At 40.9% G+C, this 18,523-nt stretch overlaps 1 protein-coding gene across 4 annotated transcripts in view; it reads left to right on the top strand.

Moving 5' to 3' along the window:
- The window catches only part of LOC137369917 (NEDD4-like E3 ubiquitin-protein ligase WWP1), a 170,367-nt gene that overhangs the window by 95,066 nt on the left and 56,778 nt on the right, over positions 1 to 18,523 (top strand). For all 4 annotated transcript variants that reach the window (XM_068031653.1, XM_068031651.1, XM_068031652.1 and 1 more), the window contains 6 exons: positions 3,969 to 4,147; positions 11,065 to 11,491; positions 13,234 to 13,329; positions 13,416 to 13,590; positions 14,146 to 14,200; positions 15,437 to 15,521. In XM_068031653.1, coding sequence (XP_067887754.1) covers positions 3,969 to 4,147; positions 11,065 to 11,491; positions 13,234 to 13,329; positions 13,416 to 13,590; positions 14,146 to 14,200; positions 15,437 to 15,521 — 1,017 coding nt within the window. The remainder of the gene's footprint in view (positions 1 to 3,968; positions 4,148 to 11,064; positions 11,492 to 13,233; positions 13,330 to 13,415; positions 13,591 to 14,145; positions 14,201 to 15,436; positions 15,522 to 18,523) is intronic.

Below are 18,523 nucleotides of genomic sequence, written 5' to 3'. Positions count from 1 at the left end.
AGGGACATTTGTTTTTATTTTTTATTTTAAAATCACCTGTTTTCAAACTTTTATGTGTGATGACCCCTTGAAAATACCAATATGCTTTTCTGCAAATACTGATTTATTGCTCGAGAACCCAAAGTAGGAGCCCATGGTGTCGGGGGTAACATATTAGCATGGATAGAAGATTGGCTGGCAGAAAACAGAGTATGCATAAATGGGACCTTTTCTGATTGGCAGCATGTGACCAGTGGAGTCCCACAGGGGTCTGTGCTGGGGCCTCAACATTTTACAATTTGTATCAATGACTTAGATGAAGGGAGAAATGGCATGGTAACTAAATTTACAGATGAGACAAAGGTAGGAAGGTATGTAGTGAAGAGGACATAAGGAGGTTGCAGACCGATTAGAGATAGGTTGAATGAGTGGGCAAAGATTTGGCAGATGGAGTATAATGTGGGAAAATGTGAAGTTGTTCACTTTGGCAGGAAGAATAAATAAGCAGAGTATTACTTAAACGGAGAATGACTGCAGAATTCCAAGGTGCAGAGGGATGCCTCAGTTATACACGGCAGTGGTGAAACCACATCTCGAATATTGTGTGCAGTTTTGGTCTCTATTTAACGAAGGATGTAAATGCGTTGGAGGCGGCGGTGCACCGGAGGTTTGCTCGATTGATACCTGTATGAACAGGTTGTCTGAGGAAAGGTTGGACAGGCTGAGCTTGTTTTCACTGGCATTTAGAAGAGTGAGGAGAGACTTGATGGAAGTATATAAGATCCTGAACAGTCTTGGTGGATGTGGAAAGGATGTTTCCTCTTGTGGGTGAGTCCAGGACTAGGGGGCACTGTTTTAAAATTAGGGGCTGCCATTTTAGGACAGAGATGAGGAGAAATTTTTTCTGAGGGTTGTGCGACTTTGGAACACTCTGCCTCAGAAGATGGTGGAGGCCGTGTTGTTGAATGTTTTTAAGGCAGAGGTAGGTAGATTTGTGTTAGGCAAGGGAATCAAAGGTTATCGAGGGTAGATGCGAGTGTGGAATTCGAGACACAAACAGATTAGCCATGATCTCATTGAATGGTGGAGCAGGCTTGAGGGGCCGAATGGCCTACCTCTCCTAATTCATATGTTCGTAACCCCTGCTGTAACCTCCAAAAGACAATGCCATCTATTCATTGGAAAGCAGTCTTATAATTATGGTTTTCGTGTAGCGACAGAAAATATGTGCTATTACGTCAACGATACAGGAAAAAGATCTTAAAAAACTTAATAGCTTTGTAATTGGACCACTCCCTGTAATTTGGAACACTGGAAAAGCCTGTGTTGTGAATAGAGATGCCCATGTATCTGACAACAAAAGTTTTTTTTAAATTTGTACGTAAGCAACAAAAGAACTTGCTGTAACTAGTTGCATGATCAAATGTGCCATTTAAATTTGGAATGCCACATATTAGCTGTTGTACATTGCAGCTGTGGCAATGATGGAATGGGTTTATCTGCTAGTAAGAATTTAATTTTGCACAGTTGGCCTTTTTTAATGAATGTTGAGGACCAGTCATTTACTTTTGGTGACAACTATTTTTATTGAATATTTTATTTTCAAGAACAAAAACCTAACTTAAGGATAAATGTATACAACACTGAGTTATATGTAAACTGTTGCATTGTATGCAGCAATTCAAGATCTGTAAAATGTCCTCTGTTCCCAAAGAAAGTGATGACAACAATCTTGAAAGCAGTGACAACACAGTAATGACATAATGACTTGAGGATTTACAGAATAAAGTAGAGACTGTAAATTACAGCAAAATATGTTACTGGTTTTGTTGAAAACCAACACAAACCACATGCTAACCACTCAGTTGAAACAAAACAAAGATTATTGATGCATATTACAGCACAGCTTATCCAAAACACATACCAACAATCAGTCCCTGTCGAACCAATAAGCAATAAAAGTGCACAATTGAAAAAAGTATCACACTTCTATTTATGCTGTAAATCAGAAAGTCAATTTTCTACAGCACCATCTGTCTCAAAGAAAAATATGACATACTTTAGGTAAAAATGAAGAACACAACAAACTAAAGTGAAATAAAGCTTTAATGTTGGGGAGCAGACTGTGAACAAGAATGGGGAGCATAATGTTAATATGACAGCAAGGAACATTAAGTCAAACAGTAAGGGAACAGAACAACAACAACTTGAATTAATACAGCTCCTTTAACATAAAATGTGCGAAGACACTTTTTAGGAGCATTATAAAAAAATTGACACCGAACTACTTGAGATATTAGGGCGGATGACCAAATCCTTGATTAAAGAGGTAGTTTTTAAGAGTCAAAGCAGGAAAGAGAGGTAGAGAGATGGAGAGGTTGAGGGAGGGAACTCCATAGCTTAAGGTCTTGAACAGAAAGCACAAACTTAAAAGTTGATAGTAAATTTCCCCTGTAGTTTTTTCCTTAACTATCTTCTCTCACCTATCTTATCTTTCTTACTTATCTCTGTCATCTTCCTGCTGCTGTTTTATCTTTTCTGCTTCACTCTTTATAACTTATTTAGGTTCAGTCTCTGTGCCCTTCTTCTTTCTGTGTTTTCTTTTCTTTTGGGGTTAGGTGATGTGAAAGAGAGCACTTAAAGAGTATTTTTCAGTGGCGGATCCATGGAATATTCAGAATGTAACCCCTAGCAGCTCACTCTGCATCCCTGTAAATCTCACTGCCCCACTCTCCCTTGAACCCACATTGTCTTGATACTCTTTCATGCTGCCAGTATCTCATCCCGACCATTTATCATTCCCCGCCCCTTTTAACTATTAGTGAACTCCTTGCTCTCAAATTCTTCCTCATCGCTTTATTCCTCCATCTGTCCCAATTTTTTAGCTATTCTCTCTAAAAATGTGAAACTATATGGTACCTCATCTACCCTCTGATTACCTGTCATAGTTTTCTTCCCATCTTCTATCACCTCCCATAGTTTTCTTCCCATTTTCTATCACCTCCCCTTTCCCTGGACCTGTATCCGCTGCAACCGAATCCACTGTCTTGACTACGTTCACCAAGTGTACTTTTAAAAAATTTGTTTATGGGACGAGGCCATCGTTGGCAAGGCCTGCATTTGTTGCCCTTCCCTCATTGACCTTAAGGTGATTTTGTGGGCTCCCACAACCATCGTGACTATTCTGTTGAATGCTAGAACTGTCTGGAGTGGGTTCGGACCTCTGCACCTTTTGGTTCAGAGGCAGGAATGCTTCGACTAAGCAAAAGGCTCACGCCATTTCTACAATGAAGAAGATAGATTTATGATTTTTACAAAATAGTGGTCAAGGTTTGTGTAATGCAATGCCCAAAGCACCTGGACAAATCCTAAAAAAAAATTCTGTTTAAAATTGGAATTTGCCATTCAGTTACTGTAAATCAGTTGATTGTATTGTTATCCTTTACCAAACATTACCTTCTGTTTTTTTAAAACGAGTGTATCCTCCACCTTATGGTGAACAATGTTATACAATATCTGTTGGTGGTTAATGTATTTGATTTCCCCAGGCACTATGGGAACATTTAATTAATGTCTAGAAGTGCCTCTGGCCCTGGTTGGTGAGCCATGCAGTCCAGGAAGGTGAGTTAGCTGACCACAGCCATGGTGGAACTATAATTGGTTAGGAAGGGAGAAATTGGCTATAGTTCCCAATGTTAGTCAGTATTGAGTCATCCTGCTGGACGTGCACACATGTGGATTTTGGATGAGGACCAGATTGGACTTGGCTATGGTCCCTTGGATGGATAGCACATATAATGGAACTGCATGCAAAGTAACACCTCCTGGAAGGGAGAAAATTGGTTGAGTTTTAGTGTAAAGAAGAAGTTTTACTGTTCACTAAAGAGGAATGATGTCTCAATTATAACTTGAACAGGAATTTCATTGAACAAAAGTGATATTTGTGGTAGTTTCCAGTATGTTAATTTGAAATATCTTTTTTTTTAAAGATCCAATACAGAAACCTCCAACTGTGCAGATAGTCCATCAACAAGTTCTTCACGGCAGTCTGCTGCCAGTTCTCCGGTTGTGAATGGGGAGAGTAATCGTTCTCCTTCTCATTTAGCTGCCAGGCCTAAAAGTACAACGGTGCCAAAAAGCTGTACCACTCAAACTGCAGGCAGTACTGGTAAGAGTTTGTAGGTGGTTTGATAAGTGTCGAGAGACTTGCATTTACATAGTGCCTTTCACGACCTCAGGATGTTCCAAAGCACTTTACAGCCAATTAAGTACTTTTGAAGTGTCATCATAGTTTTAATATAGGAACCACAGCAGCCAATTTGCATAAGGCAAGGTTTCATCAACAGCAATGTGTTAAAGATAATCTGCTGTGGTGAATGAGATTGTGTGGTTAGGATCTGGAATGCACTGCCTGAGAGTGTTGTGGCTGATCCCATCGTAGCTTTCAAAAGGGAATTGGATAAGAACCTGAAGATAGAAAATTTGCAGAACAACTGGGAAAGGGCTGAAGATTGGGACTAGCTGATATGCTCTTGCAGAGAGCTGGCACGGACACAACGGGCTGAATGGCCGCCTCCTGTGCTGGAAACGTTCTATGATACAATGATAGGTTGAGTTTGTTTGTTTATTTGATTGGTTGGGTCCGTGACATGATGAAGATCTCTTCTGTTCTTCTTTGAAATAGTGCCTCTGGATCTGCCTGAGGTGGTAGATGGGGCTTTGGTTTCACATCTCAGTGCTCCTTCAATATTGCACTAGTGTAAGCCCAGATTTTGTGGTCAAGTCCCTGGAGTGGGACATGAACTCACAATATTCTGACTGAGTCAAGACTACTACCATTGAGGTGTGGCTGACACCGGTCATGTCTAAGAGGGTGAATGTCTGAAACTTAATAAAGTTTGTATTTTATAAAATCTCTATTTAATTGATGAAATCTTTGCTTTATGTTATTACTCCAGTGTGGACTCTAAGCCCTCATTCGACTGCTTGTATGCAGCAAGACACATAACAGTTTATCCCAGTGCAGTCAAGTGAGGGTTTTGTTAAATTAAAATGTTAATATGCATAACTTACAAACATACGAATTAGGAGCAGGAGTAGGCCACTTGGCCCCTCGTGCCTGCTCCGCCATTCAGTAAGTTCATGGCTGAACTGATTACTCCACATTCCTGCCTCTCCCCGATAACCTTTCACCCCCTTGATCATCAAGAATCTATCTATCTCTGCCTTAAAAATATTCAAAGACTCTGCTTCCACTGCCTTTCGAGGAAGAGAGTTCCAAAGACTCATGACCCTCTGTGAGAAAAAAGTTCTCCTCATCTCTGTCTTAAATGGGCGACCCCTTATTTTTAAATAGTGCCCCTAGTTCTAGATTCTCTCACAAGAGGAAACATCCTCTCCACATCCATCCTGTAAAGACCCCTCAGGATCTTATATGTTTCAATCAAATTGCCTCTTACTCTTCTAAACTCCAGCAGGTACAAGCCTAGCCTGTCCAACCTTTCCTGATAAGACAACCTGCCCATTCCAGGTATTAGTCTCTGAACTGCTTCCAACACATTTACATCCTTCCTTAAATAAGGAGACCAATACTGTACACAGTACTCCAGATGTGGTGACACCAATGCCCTGTATAGCTGACGCATAACCTGCCTGCTTTTGTATTCAATTCCCCTCGCAATAAACAATAACATTCTATTAGCTTTCCTAATTACTTGCCGAACCTGCATACCAAACTTATGCAATTCATGCACTAGGATACTCAGATCCCTCTGCATCTTAGAGCTCTGCAATATCTCACCATTTAGCTAATATACCTTTTTATTCCTGCCAAAATGGACAATTTACATTTCCCACATTATACTCCATTTGCCAGATCTTTGCCACTCACTTAACCTATCTAAATCCCTTTGTAGCCTCCTCATATCCTCTTCACAACCGACTTTCCTACCTATCTTTGTGTCATCAGCAAATATAGCAACCGTACCTTCGGTTCCTTCATCCAAGTCATTTATATAAATTGTAAAATGTTGAGGCCCCAGCACTTGATCATTGTGGCACACCATTCATTGCATCTTGCCAATCAGAAAATGACCCATTTATGTCTACTCTCTGTGTCCTGTTAGTTAGCCAATCTTCTATCTATGCCAATATGTTACCCCTACACCATGAGCTTTTATTTTCCGCAATAACCTTTGATGTGGCATCTTATCAAATGCCTCCTGGAAATCTAAGTACAGTACATCCACCGGTTCCCCTTCATTCACAGCATGTTACTTCCTCAAAGAACTCCAATAAATTGATTAAATGTGATTTCCCTTTCACAAAACCATGTTCAGCTAACTGGCCTGTAGTTTTCTGCTTTCTGTCTCCCTCCCTTTATGAATATAGGAGTTACAGTGGCTATTTTCCAATCTAATGGAACCTTCCCTGAATCTAGGGAATTTTGGAAAATTAAAAACAACGCATCAACTATCTCACTAACCACTTCTTTTAAGACCTTAGAATGAAGTCCATCAGGACCCGGGGACATGTCAGCCTGCAGCTCCAACAATTTGCTCAGTACCGCTTTCCTGGTGATTGTAATTATCTTGAGTTCCTCACTTCCTGACTTACAGCTAATTCTGGGATGTTACTTGTATCCTTTATAGTGAAGTCCGAAGCAAAATACCTGTTCAATTCATCTGCCATCTCCTTATTTTCATAGGAGCATACAAATTCCATTATTAATTCCCCAGACTCACTTTCTAACTCAAGTTTAAAATCCAGCAAATTTAAACAGCATGGGACCCAGACACAACCAGCTGCAGATGTCAAAGAGATGGTCTATATTATTTGAAGGATAACTTCATGGAAAGACGCCAAATATAGATAATCTATTTTGTTTGATACCTTCCATGTCCATTTCAGGTAACACTCCCTAGTATACAAGGCTCTGTGCTGGACCATTGCAATTCATCATTTTCCTTAATGAGTTGAATAAGAACATTAATTTAACTGTTCATAAATTTGCCTATTGTGCACAGGAATTAATAATTCAGTCCAAATCAATAGATTGCAGGCTGATTTAGACAGTTAATAAATTGGGCACATGAGTAACAAATGCCCTCCAATGTAGAAAAATGCAATGCAATAGGGTAGGAAACCCCAGGGCAGTTTATACCATACAATATATAAAAGTAATGAATTAAGAAAGAATCATGCGGGTAATTGTTGAAAGGTCACTAAGGATGCAAAGACAGTGGCTTTTATGGAGGTAAATGGATTTTAGTTTTTTAATATGAGCACAGATCCATGCGGCCTGCCATCCCGAAAATGACCCATTTATTCTGTTATGGATAGGTAGGAAATGGTGTGGGTGAGTTGCACCTTGCAACTGACAGCAGATAGTTTTTTTTAAAAAAGTGTTTTAGTCCTTGAATATTTTAAGGCTCAAGTAAACAGGCAAACAGCAGGTTTTCTCCATAGGTTTGAAAAGAAAGATAGCTATTTATTAAAACAATACCCAAAAATGACTGCAACCTCACCCACTCTCACAGGCACACACGTCTGCACGCACCCAAGAAAAGATGGAGATTAGAAGATAGCATGCATTTAAGTCTGATTGTTCATTTCGAAACCTTCCTGGTTTTCCAGGAGGAATTTTTAACAGCGTTGCAGGCCAGATGCACCTTGGCTTGGTTCACTGTAGTATTGCAGATTCCTTTGTTTAAGACTCAGTGAAAGTCGGTAGACATTCTTGTTAAAATTTCTCAGATGGGTAGTTTTCAGGGTCACCTTTGGAGTCTCTGCCTGGTGATTTTAAGATGTTACAGGCAGGGTCTTAGTCTTGGCTGGAAAGAATGTCTCAGTTTCCTCACTGGCTGGCTTTCTGTCTCTCTTTCTCGCACTCACGCAGAGAAATCTCTTTTAAGAAAAACCTTTATCAGACTGGGTGTCAATCAGGTTAGCATAGATGGTCTACCCTGGTATATCCATTCACTGTCTTTGAACATGCGGCCAATGTTACACAATGGGGTTGGAATGTGGTTTATCGTGATAAAGTGGCATTATTTCCCATCTATTAGCTTGGCTTTGCATCTGAAGTTGCTCTGTCTGCAAATGTCTTTTCCAGCCCAATTCTTGAAGGTAGGAGCCATTTCTCATTGAATGGCCTGTTTAACATTTTAATGTGCCTTCCCTAGAACTAGTTCAGACATGATGATGGGTTTTAGTCTCCAACAGTTGTGATATATATTTGCAGTACAGGAGGGATCACCTGACCTCTTACTTCATCACTTTTCTGACCCCCTGCGTCATTTTAACAATTTCCAGTTTCCTGGCCCCAACTGCCGCCTCTTCGCTATGGACATCCAATCTCTCTACACCTCCATCCCCCACCAGGACGGTTTGAAGGCTCTCCGCTTCTTCCTTGAACAGAGGCCCAACCCTTCCCTATCCACCACCACCCTTCTCCGCCTGGCTGAACTTGTTCTCACATTGAACAACTTCTCCTTCAACTCCACTCACTTCCTTCAAGTAAAAGGTTTTGCAATGAGTACCCGCATGGGTCCTAGTTATGCCTGTCTTTTTGTGGGATATGTCGAACATTCCTTGTTCCAAACCTACTCAGGCTCCCTTCCCCAACTCTTTTTCCAGTGCATTGATGACTGTATCGGTGCCGTTTCCTGCTCCCGCCCCGAACTGGGAAACTTTATCAACTTTGCTTCTAATTTCCACCCTTGTTTCACCTTTACATGGTTCATCTCCGACACTTCCCTTCCCTTCCTCGACTTCTCTATCTCCATCTCTGGGGATAGGCTGTCCACTAATATCCATTATAAGCCCATTGACTCCCACAACTACCTCGACGACACTTCTTCACACCTTGCCTCCTGTACGGACTCCATTCCATTCTCCCAGTTTCTCCGCCTCCGACGCATCTGCTCTGATAATGCTACCTTCCATGACAGCGTTTCTGATATGTTTTCCTTTTTCCTCAACTGAGGATTCCTCCCCACTGTGGTTGACAGGGCGCTCAACTGTGTCCTGCCCATTTCCCGCACCTCTACCCTCACCCCTTTCCCTCCCTCCCAGAACCGCGACAGGGTTCCCCTTGTCCTCCCTTTCCACCCCATCAGCTTCCATATCCAAAGGATCATCCTCTGCCATTTCCGCCACCTCCAGCGTGATGCCAAACACATCTTCCCCTCCCTTCCTCTGTCAGCATTCCGAAGGAATTGTTCCCTCTGTGACACCCTGGTCCACTCCTCCATTACCCCCACCACCTTGTCCCCTTCCCACAGCACCTTCCCCTGCAATCGCAGGGGGTGTAATACCTGCCCATTTATCTCCTCTCTCCTCACTATCCCAGGCCCCAAACACTGCTTTCAAGTGAAGCAGCGATTTACTTGTACTTCTTTCAATGTAGTATACTGTATTCGCTGCTCACAATGTGGTCTCCTCTACATTGCGGAGACCAAACGCAGACTGGGTGACTGCTTTGCAGAACACCTCTGCTCAGTCCGCAAGCAGGACCCCGACCTTCCGGTTGCATGCCATTTCAACACTCCCCCCTGTGCTCATGCTCACATCTCTGTCCTGGGATTGCTGCAGTGTTCCAGTGAACATCAACGCAAGCTCGAAGTACAGCATCTCATTCACCGATTAGGCACACTATAGCCTGCCGGACTGAACATTGAGTTCAGTAATTTCAGAGCATGACGGGCCTCCCACTTTACTTTTATTTTTAGTTTTTTCTTTTTTCCTTTTTAATTTTTTTTTGTGTTTATTTTATTTTATTTCATCTTAGTTTGTTCAGTTTGCTTACCCACTGTTTTATATTTTCATGTTTGTACTTGCTGCTGTTCAATTTTCAGTCCATTATCCTATCTGTACTAATGCTTTGTCTTTCAACACACCATTAACATATTGTTTGCCTTTGCTCCACGACCTTCTGGTCAGCTATTCTGTGACCTTGTCCTATTTACACCTCCTTCGTTATCTCTTGCCTCACCCTGCATTACTTGCTTATAACCTTTTACATTTCTAATATTTGCTAGTTCTGAAGAAGGGTCACTGACCTGAAATGTTCACTCTGCTTCTTTCTCCACAGATGCTGCCAGATCTGCTGAGTATTTCCAGCATTTCTTGTTTTTATTCCAGATTTCCAGCATCCGCAGTATTTTGCTTTTATCTTACTTAATTTTGTCTGCCGCAAAATGTGTCCATTTTTGGAGTTTAATTCACCACTTCATTTTTACAGTTCACTTTAGTTCATAACTGTTCCTCTCCTGTGTGACAATTCCTATTCTCTGTTTCTGTCCGTTCACCGATTATCAATCCATAGTAATATATTACCCCAATCCCATGAAACCATGAGGGTTAGGACAAGACGCTGTTGCAGGAGATGCTGTGGCAACCATTAGATAGATAACAGTGGAGCCAAGCAAATGCAATCCCACTGAGCTGGACAACAGAGGACAGTTGTTGGAGGAGAATGGTGGGTCAACTGTGGAGAAGTTGAAGAGGTTAGTCAAAGGGAGGTAGAAAGCAGCTTGGCTTCCTGCAAGAGAGAGGAGGCGAGGAAATGGGGTGGAATGCAGACCAGGGAGAGAGGCACATCTGGCCTTGTGACAGGAGGTACAATACCTGAGACAGAGAATAGCAGGGAGCAGTTGGAGGTGCCCAAAAATGTACTTTTTAAAAGTTGAAAGTAAAATCTGCTTGTATCTGCCTGGACCATCATTTAGAAAAGTGGATGTGGAAGATGAACCTTGGAGCAGCAGTGCAGTATATTGAGAGGCCTGAAAGGTAAATAGTTGTGTCTAAAGAAAGAAGTAATGGTAAGTTTGGGAATGTCTAATCAAAAGTAATTCTAGATGTTATATGCAGGCATCAGTACTCAAGTGTGACAGTCGTGATGCAGGAAAAGTGCTTAAAATGCACGTTTTTAAATATATGAATGTTAATATTTTTAGCACTTTGAAACAGCACAAATATTAATAGTTTACAGCAGATCCTGAAACACAAATTGAATGTCCAACTTTCATATACACAATTCATGATTATGGATAGGATGTTAACATATTACTTACCTTTGTCTAGTAAATGGAGAACCAGCACAACCACCACCAGCACCTCCAACACCTCCATCAACAACATCATCATCCTCACCAACGATAACTGTAACTGTGACATCTGTCAGTGGAGTTATACCAGAATCTACAGAAACTTCCACCCCCATGGTTTGCACTACTACTATTACTACTACTAGTACAACTTTACCTTCCATGTCTACAGCAAGTTCAACAGAAACAACAACAGCTGCTGCAGGCAATAGCACATCTTCAGCGACAAGCACATCTACTGGTGCAGCTGCTGATGCTCCTTCAGTAGCCTCAGCTATGGACTCTGCTGCCAGAAGCAATACAGGGGCAGACAGTGGAAAACCTAGACATTCAACTTCAGATACATCTGCTGGACCTGTTAGACAGCAACCAAACAGCATTAGCACAGAACCATTGCCAGCTGGGTACGTACATGAACATTGACTGACTTGGTTTGACTATTAGACTCCATCCTGTAACAATTCTGATGGAAATAACCTATCCAAATTTGATACTCCTGGCTTAAAATTAGTTTCATTAAACAGTAGCATAAGTCAGTTGACTGATTCAGACACGTTTGAATTATCCCTTGCTTTTAAACTGTGTGCATCATATTTTCCAAAATAAGCAAAGTGTGCGATTGTCAAAATTGTAAAGAAAAAGTAGATTCACAGCTGTAAATAATTTGAACTCAGTGCTCTCAGGATACGTTAATTTAAAAATCTGTACATGTACATTTGCAAAATGTTTACAATTTTTAATGAGTGTAGATTCTCCTTTAATCCTTGATTCAGTCTGTTTTTATACCTAAGCAATGCTTGAGTATGCTAAGAAGGGCTGTTTTATTTTATATTTTCCCTGATTCACACCCCTCCCCTTTACTATCCCTCTCCTAAGGTGGTGGTTCATCCAAAAGAATGGTTAAAATGGTATTTATTTGTTCGTATAGGGATTGAGTATTCAGCATTCAGTTTGCATTTACAAGTGCGCTTCTTGTAGGGTTCACTGGATAGCAATTAAAAATAGGAACAGTGTCCGTTTTCCCTGTTTTCTCCCACTTTTAACCTGTCTGAGAACCCTGTGACCAGCTACGCTGTTGTCATTGCTGCTTGATTGAATTTGGCAAGCTTAGCAAGTGCTAGGAATTAAATCTGGAACCTTCCTGGTGAGTGGTTCATTCACATCTATTTAATCAACAATCAAAGATTTGAGTTTAGCTAAAGCTGTATCCATATATATATCTTGCATATGAAAAGATTTTACCTGCTTCCAATTTGTTTCTGATTCAGTACCAATATTGTGATAGTATATTGTTCAATGATATTGAAAACTAGCAATTATAGTTTGATAATCTGCATTGACAGTCCTGTTGAATGTTGGTAGTCCTTAGCATTTAAAAAACAAGGCATAAATAATTTATATATGGGTCACCTTCCCTAACTCTTCTGCTCAGTATCCATTTTCCTGTATCTCCCCATGGTGCCTTTTGGGATATTGTACTATGTTAAAGGCACTGCATAAGTGTAAGTTGTTGTTGTAAACTTAATTTTTATTAGTAATGTTTGCTGCTCAATCAAAGATGAGTGTTGAGAATTATGAATTTATAAAGGTTTGTAGAAATTTGAAGGATTATTGTAGTACCACTGCTTTAAAGGACACAGCTGGTAAGTTACCTAAATGTGAAAAACATTTTATAATTTGTTCCAGTAACATTGATGAGTTTCACTTTGAAGGAAGATGTGAATTCGGGTGCACATCCTTGATCTTAATTTTGTGATGGAGTTATTGAATGAAGGCTGGTTGTTTTTGCAAAAGCACCAGGAGGAAATTGAAGAACAATTCACTTCAGCTGCTTTTTCTTGTCCCTTTTAATGAACGCCAGTACTGGCAGAGTCTTGGGCGTAAGTCATTGGGCAAATAACTGGAAAGTAATAGTGCAGCAAATCTAAAATCAGGGAAGCAAATATAAAAAAAACTGTATAAACTGTACTATATTTGAGCCCATTTGGTCTGTTGCACCTGACTGTGAAAGAGCTATCTGTTTAGTCATTTACTGTTCAGTAAACACACCTATTCCATTGCTTTTTTTTATCTTCGTTGTGTGCAGTTTGTGCATTTGTAAACTATTTGAATAAACCTGTACCTAAATTAATTCCACTTTCTGAAGGTGGGAGCAGAGGAAGGATCCTCATGGTAGAACATATTATGTTGATCACAACACAAGAACTACAACATGGGAAAGACCACAGCCTTTGCCACCAGGGTGAGTGATATTGGATTGAATTGTTTATATGCCCTTGTTTGGGAGAGGTTTAGAGTTATATTTTGAAAACATGTTTTACCTCCTAGTTGGGAAAGACGGGTGGATGATCGAGGCAGGGTGTACTATGTCGATCATAATACCAGGACGACGACATGGCAACGGCCAACAATGGAATCAGTCAGAAACTTTGAACAATGGCAATCTCAACGGAATCAGCTACAGGGAGCTATGCAGCAATTCAACCAACGATACCTCTATTCGGTAGTTATTGCTTCATTTTATTTCCCACTTTGGTCTACACAGTATGCCAGCAAAAATGTTTCATTTACACAATTATTTCCTAATTATTGATATTCTACTGTTTTATCTATGGTAGTTCTATTCTGGGTTAGAAACTGTTTCTGTCCTATGGACAGAATTGTTTGCTTCATTCCTGCAAAGAATATAGAGAATAATGGCAGCAAGTTTTTTTTTAGTTAGAAGCTTAAATTTAAAACGTGATGGAGTCGTCAAAAGAGTGTGTTTAACACTATACTGCTGACTAGTAGAAGCCAGATCCGCACCTCTCATTGCCCATTGCTGGAATACTGCCAGGTGACAATGAGCAACATGCTTCCCTGCAATTAGAATTAGAGGGCGATTCAATGTGGGTTTCCTTTGTGCCAATTGTGGTCAATAGTTACAGAGCAACATTTGCCTAGGCTGAAAAATAGGGATCACTTGAACAAGAGGTTAGTGATGCTGATGCTTCATTCTACTCATTGTAATGTATGTTCTTTGATAGCAAAGTACTAAAGTGGATATTATTTTCAACAGGCCTCAATGTTATCAGCAGAAAATGATCCTCTTGGCCCTTTACCACCTGGCTGGGGTATGTTTGCCATCATTTTTGGAGAGGTCATGCCTTGCTACTTAAGAAGCACTCACTATATATTGAGTAAATTATTCAGAACCTCAATCCTGCTCCTAAATTGGCGAAGCTGTGATTTATATCATTTCTTAAAAAGATGCTGTACATGACACTTTACTAAAATTAATAAAAGTACATACATAGATATAATATATATTGTAAAGATGGATTTTTTATTTCGAACTTTAACCGGATAAATAACAAAATTGCCATTCAGATTGGCAGGCATGACTAATGCACCTCTACTCTTTTCACACACTAATGCAAAATTATTTGAAATGCATGCAGAATATCTTTTTATGGCTACCTGGTAAGCTTTGGGTCGATGAGCATACAACAGAATTAAAGCAAACTCAAATAGGAGCAGAAGTAGGCCATTCGGCCCCTCGAGCCTGCTCCACCACTTCACTAGATCATGCCTGATCTTCTCCCTCAATGCCATTTTCCCGCACTATCCCCATATCTCTTACTATTTTTAATATCTAGAAACTTATCGATCTCTGTCTTGATGATACGCAATGACTGAGCCTCCACAGTCCTCTGGGATAGAGAATTCCACAGATTCACCAATCCTTGAGTGAAGAAATTCCTCCTCACCTCAGTCTAAGGGCATTTAAGTGGTCATTGGATAGACATATGGATGAAAATGGAATAGTGTAGGTCAGATGGTTTCACAGGTCGGCGCAACATCGAGGGCCGAAGGGCCTGTACTGCGCTGTAATGTTCTAATCTAAATGGCCTACCTCTTATTCTGAGAATGTGTTCCCTGGTTCTAAATACACAGCCAGGGGAAACCTCTTTCCTGCATCAACCTTGTCAAGCCCTGTAAGAACTTTGCATTCTTCTAAACTCTAGAGAATATAGGCCCAGTCTCCTCAATCTCTCCTCATAGGATTTTCCTGCATTTTTAACATTTTATTTTGATTACCACGTGATAAACTTTTCATGGCATCACTTCTGTTATGCTTGATTTACTGGGTGAGGGAGGGATGTAGGAGTAACAGAATTGGTCAAATTATGCAGATTGCAACTATGGGATCAGCAGCGAAACCCCTCTCTCTCTCTCTCTCTCTCTCTCTCTCTCTCTGTCTCTCTCTCTGTCTCTCTCTCCCCCACCTCTCCTCCCCCCCCCCCCCCCCCTCTAGGAATGAGAAATGAAACAGTATCTAAGCTATTCTTTGTTTCTCTCTGCAATAGAACGGAGGGTGGATGCAAATGATAGAGTTTACTTTGTGAATCATAATACAAAGACTACTCAGTGGGAGGATCCAAGAACACAGGGGTAAGTGTCCAGTAAGGAACCCCATAGCCAAGAAAATATGTGAATCCCTTAAGCCCAATTGAAGCAATAATACATTCAATAAATTGCTATATCATTCCTGGTATGCTCAATGGAAGTTTTTGGCACATCATCTGAATTTTTCAAAAGTAATAGTCGTGCTGTGTTCTTCCTTTAAAATTGCTACAAAAATGAAAATCTAAAATGGTAAAGAATGTCCAATAATTAGAGTGGCTTGTCAATTTCTAAACTAATATATCACACAAAAGCAGTAGATAACTAGCTGAGTTCTCATGCTTGGTTGTTCTGGGATGATTTGAGGGTATGGATAAGTAAATTCAGTTGTGTTGTGATAGGTGGTGCTTCTGTGTATAATTTTGTGGGGAGGAATATAAATCTGATTGGAGAGATTCAAATGTGGAGTTACAGAAAAGATGGGTACAGACTTGGGAGAATTTTGGAGAGGAAAAGGAAGTTGGAGGTGGGATTGTAGTTTGCAAGGGTAGAGGTGCTTGCAGTGTTTTTCTGAGGAGGAGGATGATAGTGGCAGTTTTGAAAGGGAGGGGGACAGTGTCTGAAGAGTGGGAATCATTTATGAAGTCAGCCAGCATTGCGGCCAGGTGGTCAGCAGTTTATTTGGAGCAGGGTCAAAAGAACATACAGTGGGTCTTATGGACACACACAAGCTCAGAGAGGGCAAGATGAAAGATAGAAAAAAATTGGTGGAAGACATCAGTTCAGGGCTGGGATGGGGATGAGCCTGAGAGGAGGTTTTGCTTGGTGAGCAAGGCAGAGGGGCAGAAGCATCAAAGGCAGCTGAATGAATGGTCTTAATTTTAATGGCAAAGGATTCCATGAGGTCCTCATACTTTTTGTTGGCGGGAACTGGGGAGATGGATTTATGAAGGCTGGTAATGGAACGGAAGCTTTGAATACTAATAAAATAGGTGGGTGCGTTGGGGAAGGAGATGTAACAAACTTGATGAAAAGTGGATAGGTTTGCAGGTGATAACCAAATTAGTGAAAAGAGGAAAATAGGGGTTAAGCAACAAGGTACTTGCAAAAATGAATTCCAATAAAATTTATAAATGGGCAAATAGTACGGAAGCATAGTGGTCATGTTGCTGGACTAGTAATCCAGGGACATAAGATCAAATCTGACCTGGCAACTGATCAGTTAAATAAATAAATCTGAAATAAAAAGCTAGTATCAGCAATGGTGACCATGAAACTTCCATTTTGTTGTAAAAGCCCATCTGTTCCACTATGGTATCAGCTGTGGCTTAGTGGTAGCATTCATTCTTCTGAGTCAGAAAGTTGTGGGTTCAAGTCCCACTCCAGAGACTTGAGCACAAAAGTCAAGTTGACAGTCCGTTGCAGTACTAAGTATGTGCCGCACTGTCAGAGGTGTCGTCTTTCAGATGAGATGTTAAACCAAGGCCCTGCCTGCCCTCTTGATGACACTATTTTGAAGAAGAGCAGGTGAGTGATCCTCAGTGTCCTAGCCAATATTTATCTCTCAATCAACATCACAAAAAAAATTATCTGGCCATTATCATATGATTGTGGGAGCTTGCTGTATGCAAATTGGCTGCGGCATTTCCTACATTACAGTGGTGACTACCCTTCAAAAGTACTTCAGTAGCTGTAAGGTATTTTGGGATGTCATTTGATTGTGAAAGGCACTATATAAATGTAAGACTTTTTTATTTTTAATGTCCTTTAGGGAAGGAAATCTGTTATCCTTACCCAGTCAGGCCTGTATGTGACTTCAGACCCACAGCAATGCAGTTGATTCTTAACTGCCCTTTGAAATGGCCAAGCAAGTAACTCAGTTATATTCAAGAAGGCTGCTCACCACCACCTCCTTGAGGGAAATTAGGGATGCGCAATAAATGTCGGCATTGCCAGCAACACCCACATCCTAAGAATGAATAATGAAAATCTGTTGACGTGAAATTTTGTACAGGTTTTTTATTATTCATTCATGGGATGTGGCGTTGCTGACAAGGTCAGCATTTATTGCCCACCCCTAATTAGAATCAGAGAAGGCTTATGGCACAGAAAGAGGCCACTTGGCCCACCGTGTCTGTGCCAGCAGAAAAACGTTCCACCCATTCTAATCCCACCTTCCAGCATTTGGTCCGTAGCCCTGCAGATTACGCCACTTGAGGTGCATATCCAGATTTCTCTTGAATGAGTTGAGGGTTTCTGCCTTAACTATCCTTTCAGGCAGTGAGTTCCAGACCCCCACCACCCTCTGGGTGAAAAATCTCCCCTCTAATCCTTCTACCAATCAATTTAAATCTGTGCCCTAAGTCACTGACCTCTCTGCTGAGGTAAATAGGCCCTTCACATCAACTCTATCCAGGCCCCTCACAATTTTGTACATTTCAATCAAATCTCCCGTCAACCTTCTCTGTTCCAAGGAGAGCAACCCCAGCCTATCCAATCTTTCCTCATAGCTGCATTTTTCCAGTCCTGGCAACATCCTCGTAAATCTCCTCTACACCCTCTCTCATGCAATTATATCCTTTCTGTAAGGAGGTAACCAGGACTGCACACAGTACTCAAGTTTTGGCCTAACCAATGATTTATACAGTTCCTGCATAACCTCCCTGCTCTTCTATACCTTGGCTAATCAAGGAAAGGATTCCATATGCCTTCTTAACCACCTTATCGACCTGTCCTGCTACCTTCAGGGATCTGTGGACATTTACTCCAAGGTCCCTCACTTCCTCTACACCTCTCAGTATTTTCCCATTAATCTTGTATTCCTTTGCCTTGTTTGACCTCCACAAATGCATCACCTCACACTTCTCCAGGTTGAATTCTATTTGACACTTTTTTGCCCATCTGACCAGACCATCAATACCTTCCTGCAGCCTACAGCTATCAACCACATAGCCAATCTTTGTGTCATCTGCAAACTTCTTGATCATGCCCCCCACACTTATTTTTTAACCAGTCTGCCTTGTGTGACCTTGTCAAAAGCCTTGCTAAAA

Source organism: Heterodontus francisci, chromosome 5 (assembly GCF_036365525.1).
Source record: "Heterodontus francisci isolate sHetFra1 chromosome 5, sHetFra1.hap1, whole genome shotgun sequence".
NCBI lineage: Eukaryota > Metazoa > Chordata > Chondrichthyes > Heterodontiformes > Heterodontidae > Heterodontus > Heterodontus francisci.
This window is presented reverse-complemented; position numbering and strand designations above follow the sequence as displayed.